The 27,532-nt window shown below is 66.3% G+C and overlaps 3 protein-coding genes across 3 annotated transcripts; 1 reads left to right on the top strand and 2 right to left on the bottom strand.

The window, feature by feature from the left end:
* Positions 1–559: 559 nt before the first annotated feature.
* GJA4 (gap junction protein alpha 4) lies at positions 560–3,015 on the top strand. Its single transcript, XM_075173512.1, has one exon. The coding sequence runs from the start codon at positions 781–783 to the stop codon at positions 1,810–1,812; it is 1,032 nt and encodes a 343-aa protein (XP_075029613.1). The 5' UTR covers positions 560–780; the 3' UTR covers positions 1,813–3,015.
* A 6,315-nt stretch (positions 3,016–9,330) lies between these two features.
* On the bottom strand, positions 9,331–10,671 carry SMIM12 (small integral membrane protein 12). Its single transcript, XM_075173201.1, has 2 exons — positions 10,641–10,671; positions 9,331–10,383 (listed from the first exon to the last, which is right to left on the bottom strand). Exon 2 carries the CDS (start codon positions 10,363–10,365, stop codon positions 10,087–10,089), a length of 279 nt encoding a protein of 92 aa, XP_075029302.1. The 5' UTR covers positions 10,366–10,383; positions 10,641–10,671; the 3' UTR covers positions 9,331–10,086.
* A 2,144-nt stretch (positions 10,672–12,815) lies between these two features.
* Positions 12,816–20,320, bottom strand: DLGAP3 (DLG associated protein 3). The gene is made up of 10 exons (XM_075173908.1): positions 19,246–20,320; positions 18,022–18,227; positions 17,464–17,578; positions 17,094–17,328; positions 16,251–16,591; positions 16,038–16,123; positions 14,942–15,366; positions 14,543–14,634; positions 14,190–14,333; positions 12,816–13,677 (listed from the first exon to the last, which is right to left on the bottom strand). Exons 1-10 carry the CDS (start codon positions 20,266–20,268, stop codon positions 13,459–13,461), a joined length of 2,886 nt encoding a protein of 961 aa, XP_075030009.1. The 5' UTR covers positions 20,269–20,320; the 3' UTR covers positions 12,816–13,458.
* Positions 20,321–27,532: the final 7,212 nt, after the last annotated feature.

Raw genomic sequence — 27,532 nt, 5'->3', positions numbered from 1 at the left:
GGGGGGATGCGGGCTGGGCTCGCCGGCAGCCGGGGGTGAGGCTGAGGCACCCCCGGGTCCCCAGAGTGGCATCGGGTCTGTGTGCGGTGAGTAGTCTCGGGGGTCCCCAGGCCGGGGAAAGCCCTGGGCAAGGAGGAGCGGGCTGGGGTGCCATCGCCCCACAGCAAAGGAGCTGGCTGGAGACTGTCCCTTCAGTTTGGGGCGAGCCCTGAATAGGCATTGGGGTGGCTGCTGTACCCGGGGGTTTGTGCTTCCCCCCCCCCATGACCCTGCTGCTCTCTGCCCTTTGGGAAAGCCGGGGCAGCGGGCTGTAGGAGAGGCACATCTGGGCTGCTCCTGCGAGCCCCCACCATGCCCCCGCTCTGGGTGCTGTGGCCCTGACTTCCCAGGGCAGCCCCAAACCCGCTGGCCAGTGAGCCCTTCGCTGCGGGCTGTGTCCTGGGAGACTGGGACAGCCACGAGCCGTGGGTGCTGTGGGCTGGGTGCTGCTGGGGGAGGTGAATGCCTACGCTGCCTCTTCTTCCCCAGCCCCATGTTTCTGCACTGGGCAGTGGGGTGTAGGAGGAGCACTCCTGGGCTCAGAAATCCTGCCTGGTTCCCTCTCCCAGGTGTGGGATGTTCCTCAGTGGGTTTGCTGGGACCCTCTGCAGAGCAGCCACGTCCCAAGAAAGCCTGGTGTTTGGGTAGCCCTGTCTGCCCTGTGCCCTCCAGCATGGAAACAGAGAATTGACTTGGCTCCCCTCCCCTCTCTGCTGGCAGAGGCACGAGGCTCCCTAGAAGATGGGCGACTGGGGTTTCCTGGAGAAACTGCTGGACCAAGTCCAGGAGCACTCAACTGTGATCGGGAAGATCTGGCTCACTGTGCTCTTCATCTTCCGCATCCTCATCCTGGGCTTGGCTGGGGAGTCCGTGTGGGGGGACGAGCAGTCGGATTTCGTGTGCAACACCAAGCAGCCAGGCTGCACCAATGTCTGCTATGATAAAGCCTTCCCCATCTCCCATATCCGCTACTGGGTGCTCCAGTTCCTCTTTGTCAGCACCCCAACCCTGATTTACCTCGGCCACGTTGTCTATCTCTCCCGGAAGGAGGAGAAGCTGAAGCAACAGGAGAGTGAGCTTCGGGCTATCCACAGTAAGGACCCGAAGATCGAGCAGGCCCTGGCAGCCGTGGAGAAGAAGATGTCCAAGATCTACATGACAGAGGACGGGCGACTCAAGATCCGAGGGGCGCTGATGTGGACGTACATCATCAGCGTGATCTGCAAGAGCATCTTTGAGGCTGGCTTCCTTGTTGGCCAATGGTACCTGTACGGCTTCTCCATGGTGCCCCGCTACGTGTGCAAGAGGGACCCCTGCCCCCATCAGGTGGACTGCTTCATCTCCCGCCCCACTGAGAAGAGCATCTTCATCATCTTCATGCTGGTGATGGGCCTGATCTCCTTAATCCTGAACCTCCTGGAGCTTTTCCACCTCTGCTGCAAGAACCTGCTTAGCAACATCAAGAAGGTGTCGGGGCCAGCCGGCCCGAGCCGGGACACCTTTGCCGACGACATGGTCTCGGGTCCCTACCCGTCCAAGCACTACCCCTTCCTGCCCATGGCTGAGAGCCACACGCCGCCCTACCAGGCCTACAACAAGCTCTCCAGCGAGCAGAACTGGGCCAACTTCCACAACGAGGAGAACCTGGTGCTGGGCAGCGGCAGCAGGCCCCTGTCGGACCCCTACGCCCCCAGGGCTGCCGAAGCCCCTGCCCTGGAGGAGAAGCTGTGCAGCCGGCCCGGGAGCTCAGCCTCCAAAAAGCAGTATGTCTAGTGCCGGGCTGGCCCCGGCTGGCTGAGGGGACCTTCCTCGGTCCCTCGTGCCTGCAAAGGTGCTGGCCGCGGGCAGGCAGCTGCCTCCTGCCTGGTGCTGTGCCGTACGGACAGGCCCCCCGCCGGAGGCTGTGCCCGCGGAGACCTGCCTGCCCCAGGACGTGATGCTTGGGAGCGGGGCTGAGCGCTGTCCTGGAGCGGGGCCTCCGCTCTCTCCTGTTTTCCCCACAGACCCTGCAAGGAAGGAAACTGCGGAAGGTTCCCCGGGACAGTGCGTCCTGTGTGCCTCGCCGTGGGAAAGGGAGAAATCCCTGGGGCCACGTGGCTGGGAACAGGCTGTCCCCAGGGCTGCGGCGGGAGGCTGCTGCCCCTCGGGAGCTGCGGCTCAGCCGGACCCCGGAGCTTGCCGGAGCCCCCGCCGGCGTGAGAGCCGGGTGTGCGGCCGTGGGAAGCTGCTCTCCTCCAGCCTCCGCGCGGATCAGGCTGAGCCCGGGAGGGCTGGGGGGAGCTGGGCTGGGGCAGTGCTGCCTGACGGGTCCTGGCCACCAGCCCCGTCCTGTTCCTGTGACACCGGCAGGGAGCCAGCGGCTCCTGCCCAGGGTTTGCTGCAGGAACTGCCCCTTCCCCACGGGGGGGTTAAGCCAGCAGCAGCTTCATCTGGGGCTCTGCGGTGAGCGGCTGATCCCGATGGCTGCCGGGTCACCGCTCGGGTGCCCCGGGAGCGCGAGCTCCCCCGCCTCCTGCCCTGGACCCTTTCCCATGTGATGTGTGTCTCTAAGTTATTTTTAACTTGCTGGCCTGAGCACAGAGCTTTCTGCCTTAAAGGTGCAGTTGTGCAGGGGATCTGGGGAGCTGTGTCCAGCCTGGGCCATGCAGCCTTGAGCCCTGCGGTTTTTGGGGAGGAATTAGCCTAGCCATTGGTTTGGGGGGTTATTGGTTTTATTACTTTGCACTAGTCATCTCCTGCTGTGGGCTGAGGTGCTGGGGGGGCCACACCAAAGAACCAACAGCCGCCATGAGAACGGTTGCCCCGACTGCCTCAGCCCACCGATGCTGTGAAAGGGGAAGGTCCTGCTGTGACTGAGGGACTGTGGGTCCTGCGTGACCGAGGCGCGAGCGTGGGATGTGGGCACTGCCCTCAGTGCTGTTTCCTTTTCCCCCCAGCAGACTCAGCGTTGCATCTTGTTGAATAAAGTTGGATGAATGAAAAAGGTGAAGTGTGGTGTGACTGTGCTTCAAGCAGCTGCCTCGGGGAGGGTAGGTAAGGGTTTGGGGCCCAGGGAGAGGGAAGCCGCTGTCCCGTGGGCGGTGGGGTGAGCGTGGGCACCCTCTGGGCTCCAGTTGTGCTGCTGGTGCCACTCACCCACTCAAAGCACAACTCTCCTTGCTATAGTGTCCTGTCCCCTTGAGCCCAGCTTCAGCCCAGGGGCTGTCACAGGGCCGGTGTGGCACAGGCTGCGGGTGGCTCAAAGGAGAGCTCGGCCCCCCGGGCAGCCTCTCTGCCCCGGCTCTGCTGCAGATAAACCCAGCCGAGGCCCTGGAGCCGCTCACGGCTACATAATAGGTGGAAATGAGCCGCAGATAAAGGCACACAATGTGGCTGGGGCTGTTGTTTAGTTTCTCCGGCCAAGCCAGCCCAGGGCAGAGCCTGCTCTCTGCTGAGGGCCTCTTCAGCGAGGGTGGGATGGGCTAAAAATACCCTGGAGAAAATGAAATATGGGTGATATGGGGTGATATCGCTGCCATCAGCCACTGGAGGAAGCGGAGAGGGAGGCACCCGGCTGTGCTGCCCTTGGTGCGGAGCCTGGGCTGGCGGCCGAGCCTGCCCTCGGCTCCCCTCCCTGCTGGGGATGAGGGGGGGTAAAATCCCCTGGGGTGGGGGTCTGGGGTGCACACTACAAGCTCTCAGCTCTCCCCTGCACCCTCCATGGGGTGCTGGGGCAGATCCAGTCCAGAGGGACCCCGCCCTGCTCCCACCATCTCTGGAGCAACCCTGTCCTGCTCCCACTGTTGCCTGGTGGGGACCCCCTGGGGCACCCCCAGTGCTCATCAGACAGCAGCAGAGCTGCAAAGCCTGCAGCACCGCAGCTTTCTGGGGAGAGCAGCCCGGCATGCTCGGCCGGGAGGAAATGCCCGTGTGAAAGGTAACGGTGCAGCCGCGCCGCATGTTTACCCGCCGGCAGCGCTCCCCCGCTCACCTCCCCTCTCCTGGGCTGATATTTTTGTTGGCATCAGGGGAGCATCACGCTTTTCCGAATGGCCCTGCAAGGTGGAAAACAAGACGGCCGAGAGCCCCCTTGCCTGGACACGGTGCCCGGCCGCGGGCGCTGCGCAAACACTGCTCTGGCCCTGCTATTGTTCCCGTGTTGTGACAAGGCGGCTCAGGGTGGCCGGCGTGACCCCGTAGCGCCGGGACCTGCCCGCAGCACAGGCCAACAACAACAGCGAGGGGCTCACCTGCGCGGCGGGGCCGGGGAGGGGGCGGCAGCGGGGGCTGGTGCTGGCAGCAGCCCCCCAGAAGGCGGGCACGCAGCCCTTAGGCAAATAAAAGTTTGCAGCTGATAAGGGCACGGGCTGGCCCGGCGAAGCCCTTTGGCGCAGCCCGGGGACAGATAGCAGCCGGCCGGACACGCACGGCCTTTCTCACACCTCTGTGCTCCCTCCTGAGTAAACAGGCCCCTCCGGTCTCTTTCTGGGAACGGCACTCGCTACCCCAAGGCCCGGCCCCGAACTATGATGCTGAGCCCTGCAGTGGCACGGGCAGGGGGCTGCGGTGAGGGGCTCACCATGGGCACCCCCGAGACCCAGCTCTGGGTCCAGCTGTGGGATAACGGGCAGCGAGCACAGCCCCGAGTACGTGCTACGATGAGCAAGCACCGGGACCCACCGCAGCCGCCCAGCCAGGACGGCAGCAGCTCCCCGGGTCCGGCCGTGGGGCGGGGGTGCCGTGGGGCGGTTCCCGTGGCTGCTCACAGGCTGTGAGCCCCACGCTGGCATTGCCCTTGGCAGGGGTTTGGGGGAGGGCAGCTTTTGTACCCCCACCTAAGAGCCCTGTGGGGTTTATCCCAACCCAAGGCTGGATGTACTTTCCAAGGCACAGCCTCAGCTCCCCAGAACTAACTCGGCGAGCGAGAGCCGCCTGCCTGCGCTGTGCCGCAGCGCCGGAGCCCGATGCCTTCCTCGGCAGGGCACAGGCAGCACCGTGGGGCTGCTCCCGCATCCTCGGCTCCTGGAGGAAAGCGGGTGCCTCGAGAGGGATGTGACGTGGCCGAAGGAGCGAAAGGAAGAGGGAGAGAGATGGACAGGTAGACGGATGTGCACTTGACCGCCAACAGCCTGAGGCTGGGGGGTGCACAGGCGTGGGGTGTCCCTTGGGTGCATGGCCAGCACCGCATGCCCACTGCTGCTCACCAGGGTTTTGGGAGGATGCTGGGGGGGGTGGCCACTTGGAGCACCCCCTGAGTCTGGAAAGGCTTTGGGGCAGCTCTGCCAGCCCTGGGACCCCAATTCCTGCTGGGGACATTGGTCTAACACCAGCCACGGCCCCCAGGAGCCTGCACCAGCAACTCTGCCCCACAGCCACTGGTTTGCAGGGAGGTTCCTGCCCTCCTCCCAGTTAGGACCAGTCCGTGCTGGGCTCCCCTTACACTATCCTGCCGTGAGGGCTGCCACAGCATGTCCTGCCTGCAAGGCTTTGCCTGAGGCGCTGGCTGAGCACCAAGGAGTTTATTTTTAAGCTTTCCCAGCGTACAGAAAATAGCAAGTGTCTAAATTGGACACGCTCGCAGGAAGAGCCACAGTGGGAGCAAAATAGCGGCTGAGCGGGGAGGAAGGGCAGAGGGCTGGGCAGGGGGATGCCAGCCGGGGCCACAGCATGGTCCCCCCATCCCACTGGGGCCCCGTCCGTGCCCAGGGCTCTGCCCGCAGCCCCCAGCGCCCGTTTCCCGCAGCCCCTCGGGGGGAGCAGGCACAGGCGGGAGTATCCTCCTGGGCCAGGCATGGACCCTGAGCCCCGGCACCCCCTGCCTGCAGCACCCATCATCGAAGCAACGCCAAACCAGGTACAATCCTGCCCTTACCAGCACCACTGCCAACAGCACACAACAAAGGAAAAGCAAACCCCAAACAGCTCCCTTCCTCCCCCGGGCCTGTCCCCGGCGTGGGGTTATATTTAGCCCTCCACGCACGGGCATGGCAGACAATGCGGCCCCGTGTGAGAACTGCGGGCGGGAGGAAACATACTCAATAGCCCCGATGACTTCCCGCATCCTGACATTGTCGCTCCCCTCTGGCCGCTTCCTCGCACGGAGGCAGCGGGACCATGGCGCCCGGCACCCCATGCCCACCCCGGGATGGGTCCTGCCCCTGCCAGTGGCTCGGGGCATTGTCCCACCGCAGCACTGGGAGGGCAGAGGCTGCTGCCTGCATAGCCAGGGTTTTTTCCCGGCACGGGGAGGTCGATGTGGTCTAAAAGCAAGGAACCACGGTGGCTGGGGATGGGGATTCAGCCCTGAGCTGTGGCTGCAAGAAGAGGCGATGCGAGTGGGAAGGGAACATGTCTCACTGTAGCTGTCCCTGGCCGAGGCTCGGGGATATGTCTTGGTGTAGAGCAGAGCTGCTCCTCTCCTACAGCACTTCAGGGCTTCTGCTGGCCGTGTAAAGGAGCCGTCGGGCACAGCAAGGCAGACCTGTGCGTGGGGCCGTGGCAGGAGGAGGTAACACGAGGCAGCTGGGAAAGGACTCGGCTGCGCTTGGGGAAAGGGCAAAACTAGAGCCTGGGAAAGCAGCCTCAGCTGGTTGGGGCAGGGAGTGGGCACCTCCAGGGGCTGTGACAGGCCATTTGCTCTTCAGTGCAGCCAGGGCGAGCACCCTCCGTGCCCGGGGCTGTGGGGACACTGTGCTGCATGCACGTCCCGGGCGCCCCAGGATGACTGCCCTGCTCCAGGACAGGACACAGGAGCATGAGTCCTGCTCCTCTCCTTCCCAAAGCACTGAGGAAGGGACCGATGGTGCTGAGCAGCCTTGTGCCAGCGCAGGGTCACAGCATCCCCAGCCTCGCACAGCTGCTGCATCCCTGCTCTGAGCTAACCGGACGTCCGCTGCAGCCATCCAGGTGTGCCGAGCCGCACCGAGCCGTGCCGAGCGGCTGGTGGGGGCCGCCCACCCCTGCCTGCACAGCAGCCTGGCCCCACCACGGCTCCAGCTCGCTCCCTGCATCCTGCCTGCGGAAACTGCCACCTGCTCCTCTCACAAGCTGTTCGTGATGGACCCCGGGGAGCAAACCCGGCCCGGGCAGGACAGAGGGTCAGCCTGGAGCTGCAGCTGCCCTCGGAGCCGGCAAGGAGGAAGCAGCAAGGTGGCAGGGCCGTGCCAAGAGCACAGCAGCTGGCTTGCTCCCCCCGAGCCTGGGGCACGGCCACCACGGGCTGCGCAGGGCAGGCAGCACTTCTGCAGCTGCCAGATTCGATCCCTGCCCTGCGGCACAGTGCAGCCGCAGCCAGCCCCGGATGCAGAGACTTCCCCAAAGCTGGAGAAGCCCTGGGAGGATGCTCTCGCGCAGAACGCCGGCCTCCAGGCCAGGCGTGGGACTCCCTGCTTGGGGACAGGCTCCCCCCTCGCACGGCCCCGGCCACGCTGCTGGCATGGCTCCTTGCCACTCCCGCTGCAGCGGCCGCCTGTGCCACGCTGGGAATAGCTGGATTACAAACGCGCTGGACCAGAACAAGGACTTGCACTTGAGCAGTTGTGCGGAGGCTCGGGAAGCCAGTTTTCTGCCACAATGGTTTATTCAACAAAGCTTCCTCTTGCTCTTCGTGAGCCACCGTGGCTGCTCGCCCCAACCCTGAGTGCTTGCCGGCTCCTATTCTTGTCCAGCCGGCACTTCCCAGGCAGCACATTGTTGGGATTCAATGGGAGGAAGGGTGGGTTTACGGCACCGAGGGTTTAGGAGAAAGGCAACCGGTCTCTGGGAAGCGGCTTCACCCCTGCCCCAGCGCCTGCGGGGAACCACGGCCCCGCAGCAACTCCAGCGTCTGCCGTGGGGACAGACGGGAGTCCCCAGACACCCAGAAACCAGCTGGAAACGCGGCGGGACCAGCAAGGCAGCCGCAGCAGGAGCAGCGCAGGGGATGCCCGGCCAGGTGCCATCGGTGCCCACGCAGCCGCTGTCGGGGCTCAGCCCTTCCCAAGGGCATTGCTCCAGCACCGCGCCGGAGCAGCCCCCCCGACCGACACCGCGTGGGCCCATGGGAGGAAACAGGGCAGCGAGGCCCCGACAAAGCCCGATTGTGCCCGGCCGGCCCTGGGAACAGGCAGATCAATGGGCTATAAACAGCCAAGGGAGCTGCTCCGTCGCGGGGTGAACAAAGGCATTTCGGAAGACATTTCCGAGCTGGGTCCGGCTGGTCCCGGCTCGGGGAAGGGACGGGACCGTTCCCACCCTGGTGCACAATAGGGAACAGCCGTCGCCCAGCACTGCCCTGCGGCCAGGCTGGGAAAGCAAGAGGCCAGGGGCAGGGCTAGCTCAGGGGACAGTGCCAGCCTGCCAGGGGGACCAGGATGGTGGCATGAGAGGTGCTGTGAGCCCTAGTGCAGGAGGCAGCAGTGGAGCAAAGCTGGGACAGCCTTTGCATTGCCCCTAGACTCCTCCTGCACCTTCTAACCCAGCCTCAGCTGCCCTCGCGCACCGCGACAGCAAAGACCTGCGAGTTCCTGGCGGTGCCGGGCTGTGAGCCCGGCCGGAGGGCAGCGATCCAGCCCAAGGACAGCAGGCTGGGAGGTAAACACAGCCGGGCAGCGCCGGCCGTAAAGCTGTCAGCAGGGAAGGAGCTGGCCCCGAGGAAGCGGGACGGAGCGATGCGAAACGCTGAACTGGCTGCTGACCTCAGGGCTCCGCACCAGACACGACAGATTTATCGTCCCTGGGAGGGGAAGGCCGGGCCGGGGCAGTGGCGAGGCCTCGCTCAGGCACCAGGGGAAAAAACAAGCCGGGAGGCAGCGATAACCCCAGCTACGGCCCCCGCACGCTGCCGGCAGAGAGCAGGGCACGGTCATCAGGTGGCCCTGCTTGGGCAGCTCTCGCTGGGGTTTGGTCCTGCTGTGCCAGTGATGCCTGAGGCTGCAGAGGACACTGGCCACCGGTCCCCAGCGCTCGCTGCCAGCCTCTCCCACCACATGCTGCCCTGCTCAGCAGCCCAGCAGGACCCCCCTGTCCCTTGGGACCCCACCCAGCACTGCCGCAGCCCTTCTTGTCTAGATAAGGAGGTCGAAGGGAAGCAGATGACGTGGCCGGGAGAGCCGGGAGGGAGGCACAACCGCAGCATGGGCTGGGATTTCGGTGCCTCCCCCTCCTTCCCGCCCGCCAGCCTGTTGCCAGGCCCGAGGTCAGGGCCTGACCAGGGACAACGATGGCATCTCTGCCACTGTAGAAGGGGTTGCTTCTTGAAAACATGGGGAGCAGAAAGACGCTCTGAGCCAGGGTTAGGGCCAGGTGCTGATGCAGAAGACACAGAGGCCCAAGGATTGACAGAAGTTTATTCTGGCTGTTCCCGTACAGGGCAGAGATCTCCTCCTTCTCTACACGCCAGCCCAAAGCCACTGCCACGCTCGGAGCTCCACAACAGAAGCAGGGCCAGGACTTCCACCTCCCCCCGTCCCCCTTCCTCGCTGCGAAGCCTGGGAACGATGCAAAGAGGGGTTCCCCAGAGATCGCCAGTGCTGTTCAGGCTCCCGTGAGTGTAACGTGGTAGCATGGTGCTGAGGTCGGGGTTCACGAAGAGAGCTGTAAGCAGGACGGCAGGTCCTCCTGCCGCAGGCGGTTAGCCTGACCCCAACCCCATGTCACTCAGGTCCAAGATTCTTCTATCTTCACGCCATGGAAGAAACCAAACCAGAAGGGACGTGGGTGGAACCAGGCTGAGAGGGTTTTGTGGTTCAAGGGCTGGGACAGGCTGAGAGCTGATGAGTTTCAGACACGCTCCACCTCCAAAAAGCATGGCTCCCTGCCCGCTCTGCCACAAAGGAGGTCTGGGCACTGTGTCTTGAGCAAATCCGTGGGGTGGGCAAACCCCGACCCTCCGGAGGGCCCCGGGAGGGTGAAGAGCAGCAGCGGGCACCGCGTCTTGCCCAGGTACGGCCCGGTGCGGGAGGGAGGCTGGTGGAAGATGTGCAGGTGACAGGGGAGTCCCCAGCACGGTGCTGCAGGACACAGCCCTCTGGCAGCCGGCCCCGGCGACAGTGGCTCCAGGGCACCGCGTTTGCCCAAACAACTTTATTATTAACTTTTTTCCGGGCGGTTCCTGTTCAGCACGGCCCGAGGGGCGAACTCGAGCTTGTCCTTCAGGCTCACCACCTTGGTCAGGTCCTTGCCCGCGATCTCCTGCAGCTTGCGGTCCTCCCGCTGCTCCGAGATGCTCTTCTCCTCCTCGGCCGTGGGCGGGGGGTCGCCGCGGAGGACCCGCTCCAGGTGGTAGCCCACCAGCCCCACCACGAAGGCCACCGGGAAGGTGACGTACGGGGCCTTGGAGCGCACGGCCGCCCATAGCACGGACCACATGGCGCCGGGGGGCTGCGCCTGGCAGGGGGCGAAACGCGGCGGTCACAAGCCGGGCCCGGCCCCCCCCCGCGGCGCCCGAGGCCTCCGGGCTGGCAGCGCCCGGGCGAGGCTCCGGCGGGCAAGGCCGCACCGGGCGGGCCGCACCGGGGCCTCAGCACTGACCCACAGGGAATCGGGACCCGCCTGGGCCGCGCCGGGACCCCCGCCCGGCCCCCGCGGGGCCCCCCCGCAGCCGGACCCGGAGCCGGACCCAGCCCCGGGCGGCCCCCGCTCACCTGGGCCCGGCCGCCGCCGCCGCCGCCGCCCCGCCCCTTCCGGTCAGCGGCGGCGGGCGGGAGCGCGGCCAAGCGAGGCGCCCCCGCGGCCCGGCGGGGCGGTGCTGCCCCCTGGCGGACAGCGCGGGATCAGCGGCGCTGGAGGAGCGGCCCGGGCCCGGGCCGAGGCCGCCCCGCGGGGAGAGCCACGGGGGGAGAGCCACGGGGAGACCCACGGCGACAGCCACGGGGAGGGACTCCTGGGGGGAGACTCACAGGGAGAGAGCCATGGGGAGATCCACGCAAGCGTCCGCAGGGAGACTCACAGGGAGACCCATGAGGAGATCCACAGGGAAAGAGCCACGGGGAGACCCACAGGGAGAGACCCACGGGGAGAGACCCACGGGGAGACCTGCAGACAGCCCCCAGCTACCCCACAGGGAGATCTGCTCCTGCCCCAGCGAGAGCCCCTCTCCCGCCCCACGGACACCCCTCTCCCGCCCCACGGACACCCCTCTCCCAGCCCACGGACACCCCTCTCCCACCCCATGGACACCCCTCTCCCAGCCCACGGACACCCCTCTCCCACCCCATGGACACGCCTCTCCCGCCCCACGGACACCCCTCTCCCAGCCCATGGACACCCCTCTCCCACCCCACGGACACCCCTCTCCCACCCCACGGACACCCCTCTCCCACCCCATGGACACCCCTCTCCCAGCCCACGGACACCCCTCTCCCACCCCTCGGACACCCCTCTCCCAGCCCACGGACACCCCTCTCCCACCCCACGGACACCCCTCTCCCGCCCCATGGACACCCCTCTCCCACCCCACGGACACCCCTCTCCCACCCCATGGACACCCCTCTCCCAGCCCACGGACACCCCTCTCCCACCCCTCGGACACGAAGGGGCAGCAGACAGGGGAAAGGTGAGCCCGACGCCAGCCGCGTCCCTGCGGGGAGGTGGCCGCTGGCCCGGAGTAACCAAAGTTGTCTTTATTAATTGCGGCGGTTCATTACAATAAAAAGGGAGCCACGTGTCACGGTCACTGCACGGCGCTGGCCGGGGCGGGGGCCTGGGAGCCCTTCCCAGGCACGTCCCTAAATCCGGGGTGCGGGGGGGGGAGTGGGGTGGGAAAGGGCTTTGGGTGGCTGAGCGGGCGCTGCCGTCCCGGAGGTGTTTAGCACCAACAGACCCCCGGGGTGAGGGACCCCCAGCGAGGCGTCCCCCTGCTCGGCCCCGGCCCCCCCTGCTGCATGGGGGGGCACGAGCTGGGTTCCCCCAGCTGCCTGCAGTCCCGCGACCCTGCCCGAGGGCCCTGGGCGAGATTTGGCCCCGGATTTTGGGAGCTACCCAGCACCCACCGGCCCTGCCTGGGGGGTGGCTGGTGATGCTGCGTGGGGCTGCTGGCGTGGCGGGGTGGGGGACAGGGATGGGGTCCTCCCCTCTTCTGCCACCAAAAGGGACACTGGGTGGGACAGGATGCTTGGAGAGGGACCAGGGATGGGGACAGGGGCAGAGACGGGGCAGGTGCAGCCTCCGGTCCCGCCACACTGCTCTGCCCTGGAGAGGACCTTTAGGGACCCCCCCACCCTGCTCCTGGGTCTGTGTGCAGTGACGGGGGAGCTGGGAGCAGCAGCATCCCGGGGTCTCCCTTGGTCCCGCGGGGCACCAGGCGCACGACAGCCCCGTCCTGGGGTGTCCCATCCCCGCGGGGCTCCGGGAGCTCGGGGAGAAGGGGTGACCCCCCGGGGCGATCTCTAGCAGCCCCGCACTCAAGGGGCAGCTGCTGGCCATGTCCACGCTCCCGTCCCACCCACCAGCGCTGAGCCCAGCCCGGGGCAGAGCCGCCGCGGTCCCTGGCACTGCGGGTGCGATCGGGCTGCGGGCAGGTCTCCCCACCACCTCCGCCTCGCTCGCACACCAGGGAAGCGGCTCCCACCAGCGGCGAGGCACGGAGGGACCTTATCCCCTGTCCCCGGCTAGTGCCACGCTGCAGAGGCGCTCCCAGACTCCAGGCTGGCAGGAGGGAAGGACGGACGGATGGAGGGACAGACTGACGGGGAAGGAGGGCTGAGCGGGAAGGGGAGAAGCGCGTCGCGATGCTCCGTGCGAGGGAAGCAGGGTGGCTCGCCGTGACCGGGGGCTTCTGCTGCTCTGGTCCGTCCCACCAGCCAGAACACAGCGCTGGTCACGCGTAGTTTCTGATTTATTCCTCAGGTTATATTTATATATGTATATAGGGGAAGGAGCCCTGGGTCCCCCACGGCACCCGAGCCGGTGGCAGCCAGGGGCAGCGTGGGGGAGCCCCTTGTCCCCGCTGCGTCCCAAAGCCTCGTGCCGGCAGGGCCGGGGAGCAGGGCTGGGGGGGCTCCGGCCAGGCGGGGGGCGGGGGCCCCTCCCCGCCACGCGCTGGGGGATTGCACTGAGTACAGAGAGGCGGGGGGCCTGCCTGCAGCCCCCTCCCCTCCAGCCCGGCGGGGCCGGGGACTGAGGGTCACCTCTCTTTTGGTTGGGACGCAGGCTGGGGGGGGTGCGGAAGGGCTGGGGAGCGTGGGAAGGGGACAGAGAGCTGGGACACGGCCCCAGGGAGGGCAGAGGGAGGAAGAGCCCCGGACCCCGGGAGAGGCTGGCAGGGGCATGCGGGCAGGGGGCAAAGGGACGGGGCAGAACCGGGCTTGCGTTCACCCGCCGTCGGATCCACGAAAGGTCTAAGATAGAAAAGAGAGAAGCTGTGAGTGGGGCCAAGAGCTGCCCCAGGGTGTCCCCGCGGCCCCCCATCACAGTGAGCTACGGCCGCGCCGTCCAGTCCGGGTAGAAAAGCGGAGGCTGCGGTCACAGCCGGGTCTGCGCCTCGGGGATGTAGATCTCGATGCTGTCCGCGCTCTCGGTGGCCGAGCTCTGGCGGAAGGAGGCAGCTCGCTTGGCTGCCAGGAGCCGCTTGCGGGCCTCCTGCCGCTGCCGGTCCACCGAGTCCAGGGAGCGCTCCTTCACCGGGTGCACCTTGGAGCGCGGCGGCTTCTTTGGTATCGGGGGAGGCACCTTCTTCTCCTCCTGCACAGACAATGGGGGCTTCAGGGCGGGCGCGGGGCCAGGACCTCCAGGGAACGGGCGTCCCGGCAGGCTCAGGACAGCCAGTGGGCGTGTGGGACACGCGCACCTCCGTGCACGGTGCTGCCACGGGCGGCAAAGCCAAAGCCACCGTGAAATGGCCCCACGCCCCTCCTGCACTGCGCTGAGTCGCGAGGCAGGGCTGAGCGTCCCTTTGTCCGTCTGCACAGGCGTGAAGGCGCCTGCGGCGCGCTGCCCCCGCCTGTGCCGAGACCCTGCCCGGCCCTTTGCAGGCAGCGCTGCCCAGAAACACCCAGCGAGCCGGCTGCGAGACCACGGCGGGGGAACAGCCCCTTCTTTAGCCTTGTTTTTCCCGGATCTTTGTTTTCCAAGTGTTTGCTAAAAGCAGTCACTGGTAACAGCCCAGCAGCGGCAGTTTGGGCATAGATGTGCTTGCGGAGGAGGGAGGGAGAGGTGACGGGGGACAAGTGCCAGCGGCAGAGCCCTGCGCTTACCTTGGGCTCCACGATCTTCCACCCATTGGCCTTGAGCTGCTGGAGCTCCGCGAACTTCATGCTGACGTCCTCGATGGAGAGCTGCAGGAGGTCCCAGAAGCCAGCCAGGTCTTGGAAGGTGGGCACTGGGAATGCGTTGGGATCCTGCGGGGACAGAGGGACAGAGTGTGATCCGTGTCCGCCTGCGGGACATCGGCTCTGCTGGCCACACGGCCATCCCACCCTGACACTGCTGGGGGCTCTCTGTCTGGCTCTCCCCCAGGGCGTTACAGAGTCCCTTTTCCACCGGCTAAGGGTACAAAACCCCCCGCCGGCCATGGCTGACCCTGTGGCACCGCTGCCCCGGCACTCACCATGTTCTGCTGGCAGAGGCGGTAAAACTGCTGCACCTTCTGGGACATGAGGAGCTGGGCGCTGCCCACGGCGCTCCGGATCTTCTCCAGGACTGGCAGGGGGAGAGCAGACGGTCAGCACTCCCGTGGGGCACAGAGCCTCTCCCCTGCGTGGCGGGGACCTGCACCCCTTCGGGGTAGTGGGACAGCTCGGATCCCCCCAACCTGCACGGGGTCTCCTCCCTCCGCTAGTCCCAGAGGGTTTCCTGGTGTTTCTTGCCCCCACCCAACCTCTTCAGCCTTGTCAGGGGAGATGCTCCAAGGTGGTCCCAAGCTGGGAGCACTGAAGGATCATGGCTGTGCCCCCCAGCCCCATGGGAGCCCCAGTCCCTCCTGACTCCGCAAATCCTCCCGACTCACTCTCTTCTGGCAGGTCATAGTCCTCGGCCTCCCTCTCCATCTGCTGGCACCAGCCCTCCATCTTCTCCACCTCCGCCTGCAGCAGTTTGATGAACCATTCCCCATCGCGGTGGCAGGGGGAGGCACGGCCGGAGTCGGGGAGGCTGCGGGAGCCCCGCTCCATCCAGGCGTCCCGCCGGGGCACCTCCACCGTGTCATACTGTAGCTGGTAGTCCTCCCGGTATGCCCACTGCCCCTGCGTGTGCACCGTCTTGTACACCGCGTACTGCCGGCCGGACTCCGGCTCCGAGGAGTGCCGCTGGAAGGGGCGCCCGAACTGCAGGGCTTTGTCCTCGGTGGCCACGGCCAGGCTGGCAAAGCCCTCCAGCTCCAGGTCCGCCTGCACGCCTGCCGTCACGCTGTTGGAGCGCTTGAAGCGCGCTCGCCTGGGGAGAGCGAGAGCGCGTGGGGACCCTCACAGCCAGCGAGCACAGCCCCGTCCCCTCCCCGGGTGCCATCACGGGCAGGGCGATGGGTGCCCGCAGGCAGGGTGGGGCTGGAGATGCTGGTCTGGACCCCCGAGCATTCGGGGCCACGGGGACAGCCCTGAGCAGCCGCAACCCCCTGGTCCCTCATCTCCTCTGCTCTTAGCCCGTTTCCATGACTACCGGCGCTGGACCGAGGATGGAGAGGAGCATGCACCGGGCTGCGTGGGCATGTTGCCGGAGCTCCCCTCCTGCAGGCCATGCACCCGGGCTCCCACCCCAGCCAAAACGTCATGTGTTGTTGCAGAAAAGCCCAAAGGTTTCATCCGCGCCTGGGCTGGGTTCAAAGCCCAGGGCTGAGCCCCAGCGAAGGAGACCCGAGCACAGGGCGGGAGCAGGGGAGCCCCTTCCCCGGGCAGTTTGCAGCAGCGAGGTGCGAGGGCAAAGGGAAGGCAGATCCTGCCCCAGGTGGGGGCAGCTGGCCCAGGACAGGAACGGTGCTGAGCTCTGGGGGTCTCAGCCGGAGGAGAGAGGGAAAAGATGCTGCGGGGCAGCTTAGGAAGCCCCAGGGGGACCCAATCCCCCGGTGCAGCGAGCGTGGCAGGTCTCAGCCCAGCCCGGCCGCACGGTACCTTTTGTCCTCCTCCACCTGCACCCCGATGGAGTGGAACTCCCTCTGGCTCCGGCTCTCCGTGTCCGAGTCGGAGATGGCCTCAACCTGCCGAGGGGCAGAGGGAGAGCGCTGGAGGGCGGCCCCGAGATGCGGCGCAGGGGCTCAGCGTCGCCCACGCCACTCGGGCAGGCTGGGAGCTGGCTCCCAGCCCACAGGGAGGAGCGAAGCCCACCTGGACGCCGATGGAGGGGCGCCACTTCCGCTGCCGAGCCAAGCTCCTCAGCTCCTCCCGGCCGGGGATGGCCTTGATGATGAGCGTGGAGGGCTTGGGAGCGGCGCGGGGCTGGACCGGAGGCAGGTCGAGGGCCACGGCCGTCACCTTGGAGCTCTCCAGGCTCTCGGCCGAGTTGCAACGGGCCGCGGCATCTTTGGACCAGGCAGAGCTGCGGGCGACCTCGCCGGGCAGGTAGCTCTCATGGGTGGACTCGGTGCTGCTCTGCGCCGTGACGGAGATGAGGGGTTTGGCTTTGGTTCCTGGAGGGATGGGAGGTGGAGCTTTTCTGTAACTGAAGGCTGTTGTGGGAGAGGCGCAGGATGAAAAGGCGCGTGAAAACACAGACACTTGCTCATTTCCCGACGCGAATGGGGGCCCCAGGGGAACGGTGCCCACCTCCTCCCGCAATATGGGGCTCATGGCCCCCCAGGGTTTGCACCTCGGCCGGCTGAGATCCGGGCTGGAGCACAGAGGGGCTGTTTGGCCGATTTATCCCCAGAAAAGGATCAGAAACCACCCCCAGACCCACGATGGCCAAGTTGCTGCAGCTCCCATCAAGGGGTAGAGATGGGGAAAGAAGTGGAGGGAAAGAGGGAATGGCAGAGGGTGCTGGGGGCACAAAGCAGCCCCCTGACCGGGATTGAGCCCTGGGTGGGATGCTCACGCCCTGTGCCAGGGGGTGCACGGGGCCGGGGGCAGGACGGGGGGTGGCAGCAGCCCTTGGCAGGTGCCTGGGCAAGCAGGTGGGGAGATGCGGGGGTCCCTTGCACGGCCGAGCCCCCACCACGCCCTGGGACTCACAGGTGCTGGGCTTCAGGATGCTGCTGGTGATGGGCGGCCCGGCGGGGGCCGACATGGAGAAGAGCGAGAGGCAGTCGTCGTCCTGGGAGCAGCCCGCCTGGATGGCCCGCAGGTAGCTGTGGCTCCGCATGCGGAAGCAGCCGGGCAGGTCCAGCGCCTCCACGGCCTGCGACTCCACCTCGCCAAAAACCGACTCGCAGACGGCCTCGAACTGGTGGTTGAGCTCGTCGTTGATCTGGGGAGAGCGGCGGGTGAGGCTGGGGGCGGCGAGCCGGGGCCGGGGCCGAGCGGGGCAGGAGGTGCTCAGAGGAGCATCCACCGCCCCCCCAGCCCCAACCTGCCTGATGGCACCCGTGACACGGGACCCTACCTGCCCGGTGGTGAAGGAACGCCCGTAGCCCTGTCCCCGCGGGAGCATTCGCGGTGGCGTGCAGCAGCTGGGACAGTTACAGATATATGAATCAGAATAGTGCCTACTTGCAAACCTAATGAGAGACAGTGGGAATAAAAGGGATCGCACCAAAAGCAACACATTCAAGCAGAGCATTTGGAAACGCAGCTGCAGCGATGCTCCCGCCAGCCGCCCCTGCTGTCCCCGCTCCTAACTGCCCCGAAACGCTGTCCTGGGGGTACGGACCTGTCCCCCAGCAGTGCGGGGCTGCCAGAAGGGTACACAGTGGGGCCGGGGACGAGGAGCCAGGCTGTCACCCACCAGGACTGGGTCACATTCCAGTCATCTCCTCTTGAACGTGTCTCTCCTCCCCAACCTTTGCTCATGGTTGCAGCAGCAGGTCCCACCCCGAAGCCCAGCGCAGCCGCGTCCCCCCTGGTGCCCGCCAAGGGCAGCTACAGCTCCCGGGGAGCCCCAGCCCATGGCCCCGCTGCCGCCCGTGGTGCTGAGACAGGGCTGGGAGGCAACAGCCCTTACTTGGTCCTGGCCTGGTCGGCGCTGGAGGAGCGGCGGTAGCTGTCTCGCCGCATGGCCGCCCTGGGCGATATTTTGGCGCTGGCATCCGAGTCGGCGCTGTCCTCATCGCCCATGGCCTTGATGTAGCTGCCGCTGCGCATCCGCCGGCAGGGGATCTCCCCGTCCTTGCCCACCGCTGGGTACCCGCTCCACTCATCCTGCGGCACCTGGGGCAGGAGGCAAGCGTGGGAGGACGCGGTGGCCGGGCTCCCTCGGTCGGGATGCAGAGCTGAGCCCCGCGCCTGCCACATGGCACATGCCAGCCCGAGCCCGGCGTGCATGCATGGCCCAAACCCAGCATGTGTCACGGCCCAAGGCCGGTGCCCGTGCAGGCACAGCCCCCCTGCCCTCCCCATGGCACCCCAGAGCTGCAGGGACAGACCCTGGGAAAGCCCCTAAATGCAGGAGAGCTGATCCCTCCTAACAGCCACTGCTCCCCCTGCCCCGTGCAGGGCCGTGCCCAAAACGCGGGGCAGCGCAGCCGCTCCCACCTCGCAGCCCCCCCAGCAGGCGCGGCTGGGCCAAATCCCACCCATGCCAGCGCAGCCGCCCGGCTGACGTAGCAGCTGCCAGTCCCACCACGCGCCGCTGACGCCGGCACCACGGGGTCCTTACCGGGCTGTGGCAAGGGGACGGTGTCCCCCGGGCCCCATGGGGAGGGCGGTGGGGCCGGCACCCTGCCCTGATGCCCTCACTGCTGGCAGAGAGGGGCCCCGGCCACCCTCCACCCCCAGCCAGCGCAGCATTGCTGCTCCCTGTCTCCTTCCCCCGGGAAAGGGAGAGGACTTAATTAGTTTTTAATTGGAAGGGGGGTGACCTAAAAGGGAGCCTGGTGACGAGGCAGGCGGTGGCACCCGGCCAGGCGCAAACGGGATAAAAGCCGCAAGCAGGGAGCGGGCACGGGGCCGCTGGCAGCCCCGAGCCGACAGAGCCGGTCTGACCCCAAACCCAGCGGGCTCGGGGCAGGCGGCGGCAGAGGGGCTTCGCACTGCCGGCGAGGGGACAGCGGGGACCGGCGCGGGACCCCGGGAGACAGGGCGCAGGCGCTGGGGACATGGACCCCAGCTGGAGCATCCCCACAGCGCCCCAGGCTGCTGGGATGAGGGCCCCAGCCCCAGCTCACCCCACGGCATCGCTGGCCGCGGTGCCCGGGGCAGCAGCCCCCCGCCCTGCCCGGCCCCTCACCTGCAGGTACTGGTATGCTCGGTCTTTGGCCTTTGCTTCCTGAAGCATCAAGGTCTTCTCGGTGCCGCCGGCGCTGGGGTAGGCTTCGCGGGCCTGGCTGACGGTCATGGTGTGCCAGGCGCTCCTCTTGAGCGTCTGGCCATCCAGAGACATGGACATGCCGGCACAGGCCAGGCATTTTCCTTCCCCGCCACCCTTTAGACTCTTCAAGGTCAAGTCTCTGAAGGCACTTTCGGGAGCGTCCACACAGTACTGGGTGCCCTGGTCGGCAGCGTGCCGGCCGGACACCATGTAGCTGCTGTCGCTGTCCAGGTTGTCGTCGGAGCTCCACCAGCCCATCATCTTGGACCGGTGCCGGGAGTCCACCTTGCGGTCCTTGCTCTTGCTGCGCTTGCCGTGGCGGGACTGGTGGTGGTGGTGATGGTGGTGGTGGTGGTGGTGGTGGTGGTAGCCGTCCCCGCGGCCGTCCATCTTGGTGCCGTTGTAGTCCCGCTTGGCCGGCGCCTCCAGGGAGTGGGACTTGGCGAAGAGCTTCTGGACGGAGTGGACGAGGTGGCGGATGCGGCTGGGGCTCTCGCTGCGGGGCTCGGCGCCGCCGGCCCGCGGGTACTGCAGCGTGTGGAAGCCGTCGTGGTGCAGCGGCAGCTGCTTCTCGAACTGGTCCAGCAGCGTGGGGGGCAGGCGGTTGATCTTGCTGGCGGGGTGGGCGGTCGCCATGCATTCGTCGCAGGAGTCGTAGGGCTGCTGCGCGTGGTGCATCCTCGGGAAGGTGCTGCTGGCGCTGGTGGAGGGCGGCTCGCTCAGGGGCCCGCCCGGGCACTCGCTGGCCGTGCCGGGGCTCCGCACCGGGCAGTAGGGATGCTCCAGGGAACACGGCTCGCTGGGGCTGAGGAGGTACGGCGGCCGGCCCTCGGGGCCGTGCTGGACGTAGTTGGCGGGATGCTCGCAGTCCTCTGGGATGCAGCGGCAGCGGTGGCCGGAGGAGGGCTGTGTCTGGGTGCGCTCCCCATGGTAGCCCTTCATGGTGTCAGCACCCACCCCGTAGCCTCGGCATCCTGCAGGGTCGTCCCTGCGGGCTCATCTGTGGGGACAGGGACAGGCACAGCGTCACGCTCCCCTCCACACCCCACTGCCGGCGAAACATTGGGGCTGTCCCTGGGGAACCGACCGAGGGGGCTGGGAAGCTCCCAGGGCAGGATCCAGCCCCGGATCCTTCCCCCTGTGAAGCTGGGTTGGAGTGCCAGGAACCTGGCTCTCCATGGGGCGAGGGGGACACGGTGCCAGGGCTGGGCACCCGGGGGCACCACTGGCTCGGCTGCTTGGAGGGGGCAGCGGGAAGGAGAAGGCACCGCCGGCAGTGATGCAGGCAGCGCAGGGCCTGCAGACGGCGAGGGAGGACGCGCTGCCATCATCAGAAACTTGTTTTCTTCTCCGACACCAAATATTATGAAGTGTTTCTCCATTAGGAAAACGGTTCTGGCTGAGTTTTTCAGCCGTTGCGATTCACAGAGCCGTTAACGAGCTGCCGCGGGGCGCGGGGGGGCTGCGCTCTGATGTCTCCATCCAGCCCGTCCTCCCCGCACAGCCCTGGCTGTGGTGCCCGACTGCGGATGGAGACCCACGGCCAGGCGCCCCGCCGGCCCCCACGGCCCTGCCAGGCCCCACGGATGGAGAGCCAGGGAGCGGAGATGGTTACACTGCGTGTGGGGCATCCCCATGCAGGAGCAGGAGACGGACGGCATCGAGCCGGGCTGAGCCGCGCCAGCCGCTGGGACGCCGGAGCCGCGTGCACCCGTGGAGGTTTGTCTTCCTTACAGTCCCTCAAAGGCTCTGCCTTTGGTATGACTGTAAATGAGGAAATTACTTATTCTCCAGTGTAGCTCGGCTAATTAACAGGCATCATTAATGCTCATGTTATCATATATGGGCAGGGTGCTCTGGGCAGCCCATCTCTGAGACCGGCTGCAGGGGAAGGTGACTGTGGGACGGTCCCCATGGCACATGGGGTCTGTTAGACATGGGGCAAATGAGGGGCACCGGGAGGGCCGGGGCTGCGTGGGGAGGGAGGGGCCGCGCGCCCCGGGGAGCCCCGGGAGGGGCGAGGGGCTGGAGGCCCCCAAGGAGTGCGGGGGCGGGCGGCGACGCGCGCGTTGGCGGAGAGCGGCAGACGGGGCCGCGGCAGCGCCCGGGGAACGCGTCTGCCCTAACAAGCCTCCGCCGCCGCCTTCCTTCCCGGCTTCAAGGCTGGCTGGCTCGGTCCTGCGCCTCTCCCCCACCCTCACAATCGCGCTCCTGCTCTAACGAGGCTCCCTAATTGCTGCATCTTAACCAAAGGACGCTGCAGCCTGTTACAGAAATAAATGCCTCTCCCCTCCCAGGAGAGCTGCTACGAGGAGCGGCACAGCAGTGTGGGAGGGGGCTGCCTCCCCTGCCCTGGGATGGAGCCGGCAATCGGCAGCAGGACGGACGGACAGACGGGCTCCCAGCCCCGACTCTGCCTCCGCGGGCTGAGCTATCGTCTCCTGCTCGGGGAGGGAAGCTCTCAGCTGATCCAAATATTGCTGCTGCAGCAGGAAGAAGGAGTCAAAATAGCTGCGCAGCCCGTCACCATGAGCCCGACGGGCTTTTGTGCTCGGCAGGCGCAGGAATTAAACAAAGCTGGGCCCCGCCGCTGTGCCGGCGAGGCAGCACCGCAGCTCCCCCGCAGCCGCGGGCAATGGCAGAATGGGGGCAATGGCAGAGGATGGGGACATGCCACCGTGAAGGATGCTACGTCCCGGCAAGTACCAGCTCACCAAAGCCACGCAGGCGCCTGCGCCCTGGCCAGGGACCAGCCCGTCCCCCCACGGGCACCCTGGGGATGGCGAAGGGGTCGGGAGCGATCCTGTGGGTCTCAGCACAGGCAGTGAGGCCCGGGGTCCCCGTCCCCATGTCCTGGCGGGGATGGCCACATGCAGAGGGCAGGAGAAACCGCCGAGCCCGCTCCTCTCCCCCCTGCAGGGTGGGCAGCGCAGGCAGGAGGCTGCCCCGCGGCGCAGGGGGAGCCGGCCGGAGCGCGGCTCATGGGCAGACGGCCGCGGCCAAGAGCCGGAGCTGCGTCCGCTGAACACCGCTCGCTCTGCACAGCGCTCGGGAAGGAGGGGATTTGCGCCACCGAATTGCAGACTCAGAAAGGGGGAGAAAAACCCAGCCCGGCTGAATTTTGTGCCATTTAACACCAGGGTAATTACCACCAGTGGGAACCTACCGCCCACACAATTATGTGCTAGGATAAACTGGAAGAGCATAATTACCATTACAAATAATTCACTTCTTGCCTTTATTGCATCCAAAGCCTGGAGGAACTCCCACCGGCGATTCCCCCACCGCCACCTTCCCTCTGACGTCTGCTCCCATCACGTCTCTCCCCGCCACGAGGGTCAGCGCAGGGAGGAGAGGGGTCCATAGCCCCGGCACTGCGGGCCGCGCCAAAATTCAGCCCCCAACACTTAATTCCCCGTAGGGACCCTTGGCAGAGGCAGTTCTGCTGCCCAGCAAACCGCCCTCGCGCAGGGCAAAGCTGGGCTTTCCAAGATTTCCAGGTCAAACCCCGAGAGCCGGAGTCGACGGCTGCACACCCGGGGGGTCCCGGCCCCCCGCCCTTCCCGAGCAGCCCCCGCCGCGGGCAGCGTGTGCCGGGTCCCAGCGAAGCCCGTCGGTGGCACTTACCGCCCGGCACTCAGGGGGATGCTGTCCTCATGGCCCCGGCCGCGGCGGCTCCTCCACGCTGGGTGTCCCGGGGGCAGCAGGCTCTGGGGGAGCGACACGAGGGGGATGAAGCCCAGGGAGGAAGAGCAAGGGTCTTCCTCCCCAAAACCAGCCTGACCCAACTCCCTGTGTATTTTTTCAGCAGCCCAGCCCTCCCTCCTCCCCCGAGGCCGCCCCGTAGGCAGCGCTGCCTGCACCGGCAGCGACGGGGACGGCTCCGTGCGGCTGCGGACACGTGTTTCGCCCAGCTTAGCCCCAAAACCATCCCCAGCCCCATCCTCTTATGCAATTCCCTGCCCAGCGGCCGCCTCGCCATCAACTTTGATTTGCTCCGGATCCGGCCATATGCTCCACAAAGCCTCCTCCCGCCACCCCGGCTTTCTGGCGCGAGCAAAGGGATTTTTTCCAGCCGCCGGCCCGGCAGAGGCACGAGCTCGGCCCGTTCTGCTTTGCAAATTAGCGCGAGGTTTTGCCAGCACAGGTCCTGCTGGGGACCTTTATGGCTGGGGATGAAAGCAGGAGAGAACAAACACGCAGCGTGAGCGCCCGGCGCCGTGTGCAAGCTGGAGCCTGGAAAAAAAAAAATAAAGTGGTCTTCCCACTTAGGAGCTGAGCAAATTTGATCTACAGTCGTCGGAAGAAAATAAATATGGAATACCGCCAGGTCGTTTCACCGTGCTTTTAATCTATTTACTTTTTCCCAACTCACTGTAAGTGAGAAGGATTGTAGAAAGCAAACATTTTATTTTATTACTAATTGCTCTGTTATTTTATTAGGCTGTATTAGTAAAATTTACTCAGCCTGGAAAAAAAAAAGGGGTTAGTAAGAGATCGCTTAATTTAGTACATAATTCTGCACCGAGTCATTATTTTCTTAAAAGTTGAATTAGCTGAAAGCAGCTCACCGCTGGTCCATTAGTTGTGTCAGGCAGGGAAGAGTGTCGTCAGGGAGAGGTTCGTCGCCCCGGGAGGTAAGGGCTGGCCAGGGGAAGGGGAAGGGGAAGGGGAAGGGGAAGGGGAAGGGGAAGGGGAAGGGGAAGGGGAAGGGGAAGGGGAAGGGGAAGGGGAAGGGGAGAGAGCGGGGTGCAAAGATCGCAGCAAACGTGCTCACTGCAATCAGGAAATCAAATCTCTTAACGAAAGAAAACCGCGCGGGCAGCAGGCGGGCGCTGCCTGGAGAGGGTTGTGAGGGGCAGGAACCAACCGGCCGCTGCTGTAAATAAGGGATGAGGCGAGATTTTTAAAAAGTCATGAAGGACAAATACCAGCTGAAGAATTGCAAATGTGAGCAGAGCGAGAAGCATTTACCGAGGCTGCCGAGAGGGGCCAGCGGCATCGTGCTGCCCGGCACGGCCGGCTGGCACCCCAACGGAGCTGGGCTGGGGGGCCCTGGCACCCCGATGCCAGGAGCATCTCCCCCGGCTCAGCCCTGCCCCGGCACGTCCCTCCTCGCCGAGCGCGGGCGCTTCCCGGGCACCAAACCCACGGTGCCCCAGGGCTCGAGCCCAGCGCTGCCGCCCCACTCCACGTGCAGGGAGGCTGAGGACGGGCCGTTCGACGGGAGGGGCCGGTTATTAAGCACATGATTAATTTTGGCACCGGCCCCGGCTGCCTGACAGCTCCTTCTCTAGGGCTGGGGAGAGCGAGCGCGAGAGGTGCTGCTGCTGATGCAGCGGTTGGTGGGATGAAAAATCCTGCAATGCAGCACTGCTTCTTAATGAGCCATTTGTCTTTGAGTCTTCTTGACTCATTACCATGCCGGGAGAGGGATGGGAGTTGCCCCAAGTCCCCATCTGAGCAATTACTCCTGGAGCAGAGCGAGGAAATACGGCCGCGACGCGCCCCAGCTGCCAGGGATCCCGGCACGACCGCCGGCACCGGGACTCCCCGCCACAACACAGGTGCCTCCGGCTGCCACCGCCGCGGGGGGAGTGGGACCCCCGCCCCGCACAGCACGTGCAGCCCAGCACCGCCCACCCAGACACCCCGGTCGCCGGAGCCGATTCCCCCGGGGCAGGAGCCACGCTCCTGTGCCGGGGCGTGCGAGGGAGCTGGAGCATCCCAGGGCTGCCGGGGCAAAGCCAGCGGAGAAGGGAGCCTGGTGCTCCATCCTTGCAAAGCCCAAACCTGGATCTGGGTGGAAGAGCCACTTCTTCAAAAGCCCTGCGCAAGCGGGGAGCGGATGGGGCCGGCAGCCAGAGCCCGCAAAGGAGTTGGCTGAGAAGGAAAGAGGTGGCACAGGGAAGGGGCCGCGCCAACATTCCCGGGTGGGCGCGGGCAGAGGCAGGGCTGGCAGGGGTGAGCTGCCCCAAGGCACAGGCACCTCCGGCCCCCTCGGCCCCACAGCGATGCTCATTCTGCCCACGGGAGCCAGGACATGGGACCCCACAGCCAGAGCGGCAGGAGCACAGCCAACTGAGTCGGGGGACCACCCTGGAGGGACCCCCAGGCCAGGCAGGGCCCTGGGGACCCAAGCCCATGGCAGCTGGCAGAGGGCTTATGGGTGCTGTGCCGCACGGATGACCACCCATCACCGGTTATGCCCAGGCACATCTTCCCTCCCATGGACGCACTTGACATCTGCCTGCGGTGCCTGGGGCCGGCAGCAGCCAGCACACTCCCCCGGTGCCCCGCCAGCGCTTGGTGGAAAGGGGGGACGTGCAGGTGACCCCGGGGAGCCCAGCGGGACGGAGAGCCGATGCGAGACCAACACGCCCGATGTTCCCCGGCAGCAGCCCGCTCCGTTGGCAGGACGGGCCATGCTGCCTGGGCTTAAAAAGCCACTTACCTCCCCGGCCACACGGTGTAATGACTTAAGCCAGGGATCACTCCAAAGCTGCTTTGGTGAGCTCGGGCGGGACAGCATTAGGGCCGAGCGCGGCAGCAGCAACAATCTCTGCCCGTCCCTGCCAAGCCCCCGGGCGGGCTGGCCCCTCCATCCCCGGCTCCGCTCCCACCGGGCGCTCAGCCATGCCAGGGCTCTCACTTGCCACTGACCTTTCTCCGCACCCCGCTTTCCCTGGCACGTGGCACCCTCCGCTCCGACCTCAAAACACACCCATCCCAACCAGTTCCCTTTGCAACACTGTCCCGTCCCACGGCTCTTCCCGCAGCAGGGCTGCAGGGGCCAGGGTTTCCAACCAGCAGGACCTGGGAATGGCAAGGAAGCAGAGCCCTTGGTCCCTGCGCTGGCAGGGATGCTCCAGGCCACCGTGCCCCATTCCCAGGCTGCATCCCATGCCCGGGGCCAGGGCTGGGACGGGCACAGCAAGCCCAGGGCACGGCGCAGCCCAGCTCACCAGCGGAGGACCCAAACTGCCACTTTAATGGATGGGCTTAATTTGCAAAGCTGATGAAAACCTAAATATTTAAATACATAATTCTGCACAATGCTCTTAGCGCGGGCCTGGTGCGGGGGCAGAGCGAGGGGGGGTACATGGCTGGCAAGCCGGCGGCATGGTGGGGATGGGGGCACTCTGGCAGGACCACGTCGGTCACCCGGGCGCTGGCATCCCCATCATGCACAGCGTGGGGATGGCGCACGTCCTCACAGTGGGCAGCGTGGGCAGGGCGGGTGCCGTGGGGTGCTCTGCCATGGGCACCGCGGTCCCGCTCCGCCACCAGCGTCCGAAGCGTCCCAAGGGGAGACATCGGGAAAGGGAAGCATGGTCCAAGCTGGGGAGCTGCGAAGGGCCCCCGTGGAGATTACACCACCCATATTCCTGCTACAAGAGCTTAGAGATAAAAGAGATTTACAGGATTTACCAGCAATACAAATTGAATATTTAATTTTAGCTGCAGGGGAAGGCGGGGGGCTCGGCCCCAGCGGCACGTGAAGGTGTGCGAGCGGTGGGCACGGGGGCCGCCCTGCCTCCCAGGCAGGCATTTCCAGCTCTCAGGGGAAAACCAATGCCAGGGCTGTCACTGGGGGCCGGGGGGGCCGGGCAGCCCCATGCCGGTGGGACCGGGCACCTTCTGCCCAACCTGCCCCTAATCCCACCAGCCACTCGCCGGCTGCCAACTGTGCAGCACAGCCTCTGCCGCCACGTGGGAGCTCCCACGGGATCGTCCCCAGATGAACCACATGCGTGGTCCCAGCGCCAGGGATGCTCCGGGGGGGCTCAGGAGGGGCCCTGGCCCCTGCATGCTGCCCATGGGCCAGCCCGGAGCCGGCACTTGGCTGCTGCCTGCTTCGCCACGCTCCCCCCCTGCCCCGACGGGGACGTCCCCAACAAGGCTGTCCCTGGACAAGGCTGTTTGCCAGCCAGGGCACGGACTGTGCCAGGGAACGGGGCTAGGGGCAGCGGGAAGGGATGACGGAGCTGCGCACCCGCCGGGATGGGGTGGAGAAACCCCAAAGGGGACCCGGCCACCCCCTGCAAGACCAGAGCAGGGAAAGGGGCCAGGCAGCAAGAGCCTCCCGCCAGCCATGGGGACGGGGCTGCCAGCTGGCCCCAAGCCCCAGCATGGGGGTCCCCATGGTGCCACAGAGCCGGGCGCCCGTCCTGCCTCGCCGCACCATGGCCAGGCGTGCAGCGCT

The sequence above is a fragment of the Calonectris borealis genome, chromosome 25 (genome assembly GCF_964195595.1).
Source record: "Calonectris borealis chromosome 25, bCalBor7.hap1.2, whole genome shotgun sequence".
Classification (NCBI taxonomy): Eukaryota; Metazoa; Chordata; class Aves; order Procellariiformes; family Procellariidae; genus Calonectris; species Calonectris borealis.
Note: the sequence above shows the minus strand (reverse complement) of the source record. Positions and strands in the feature narration are given on the sequence as shown.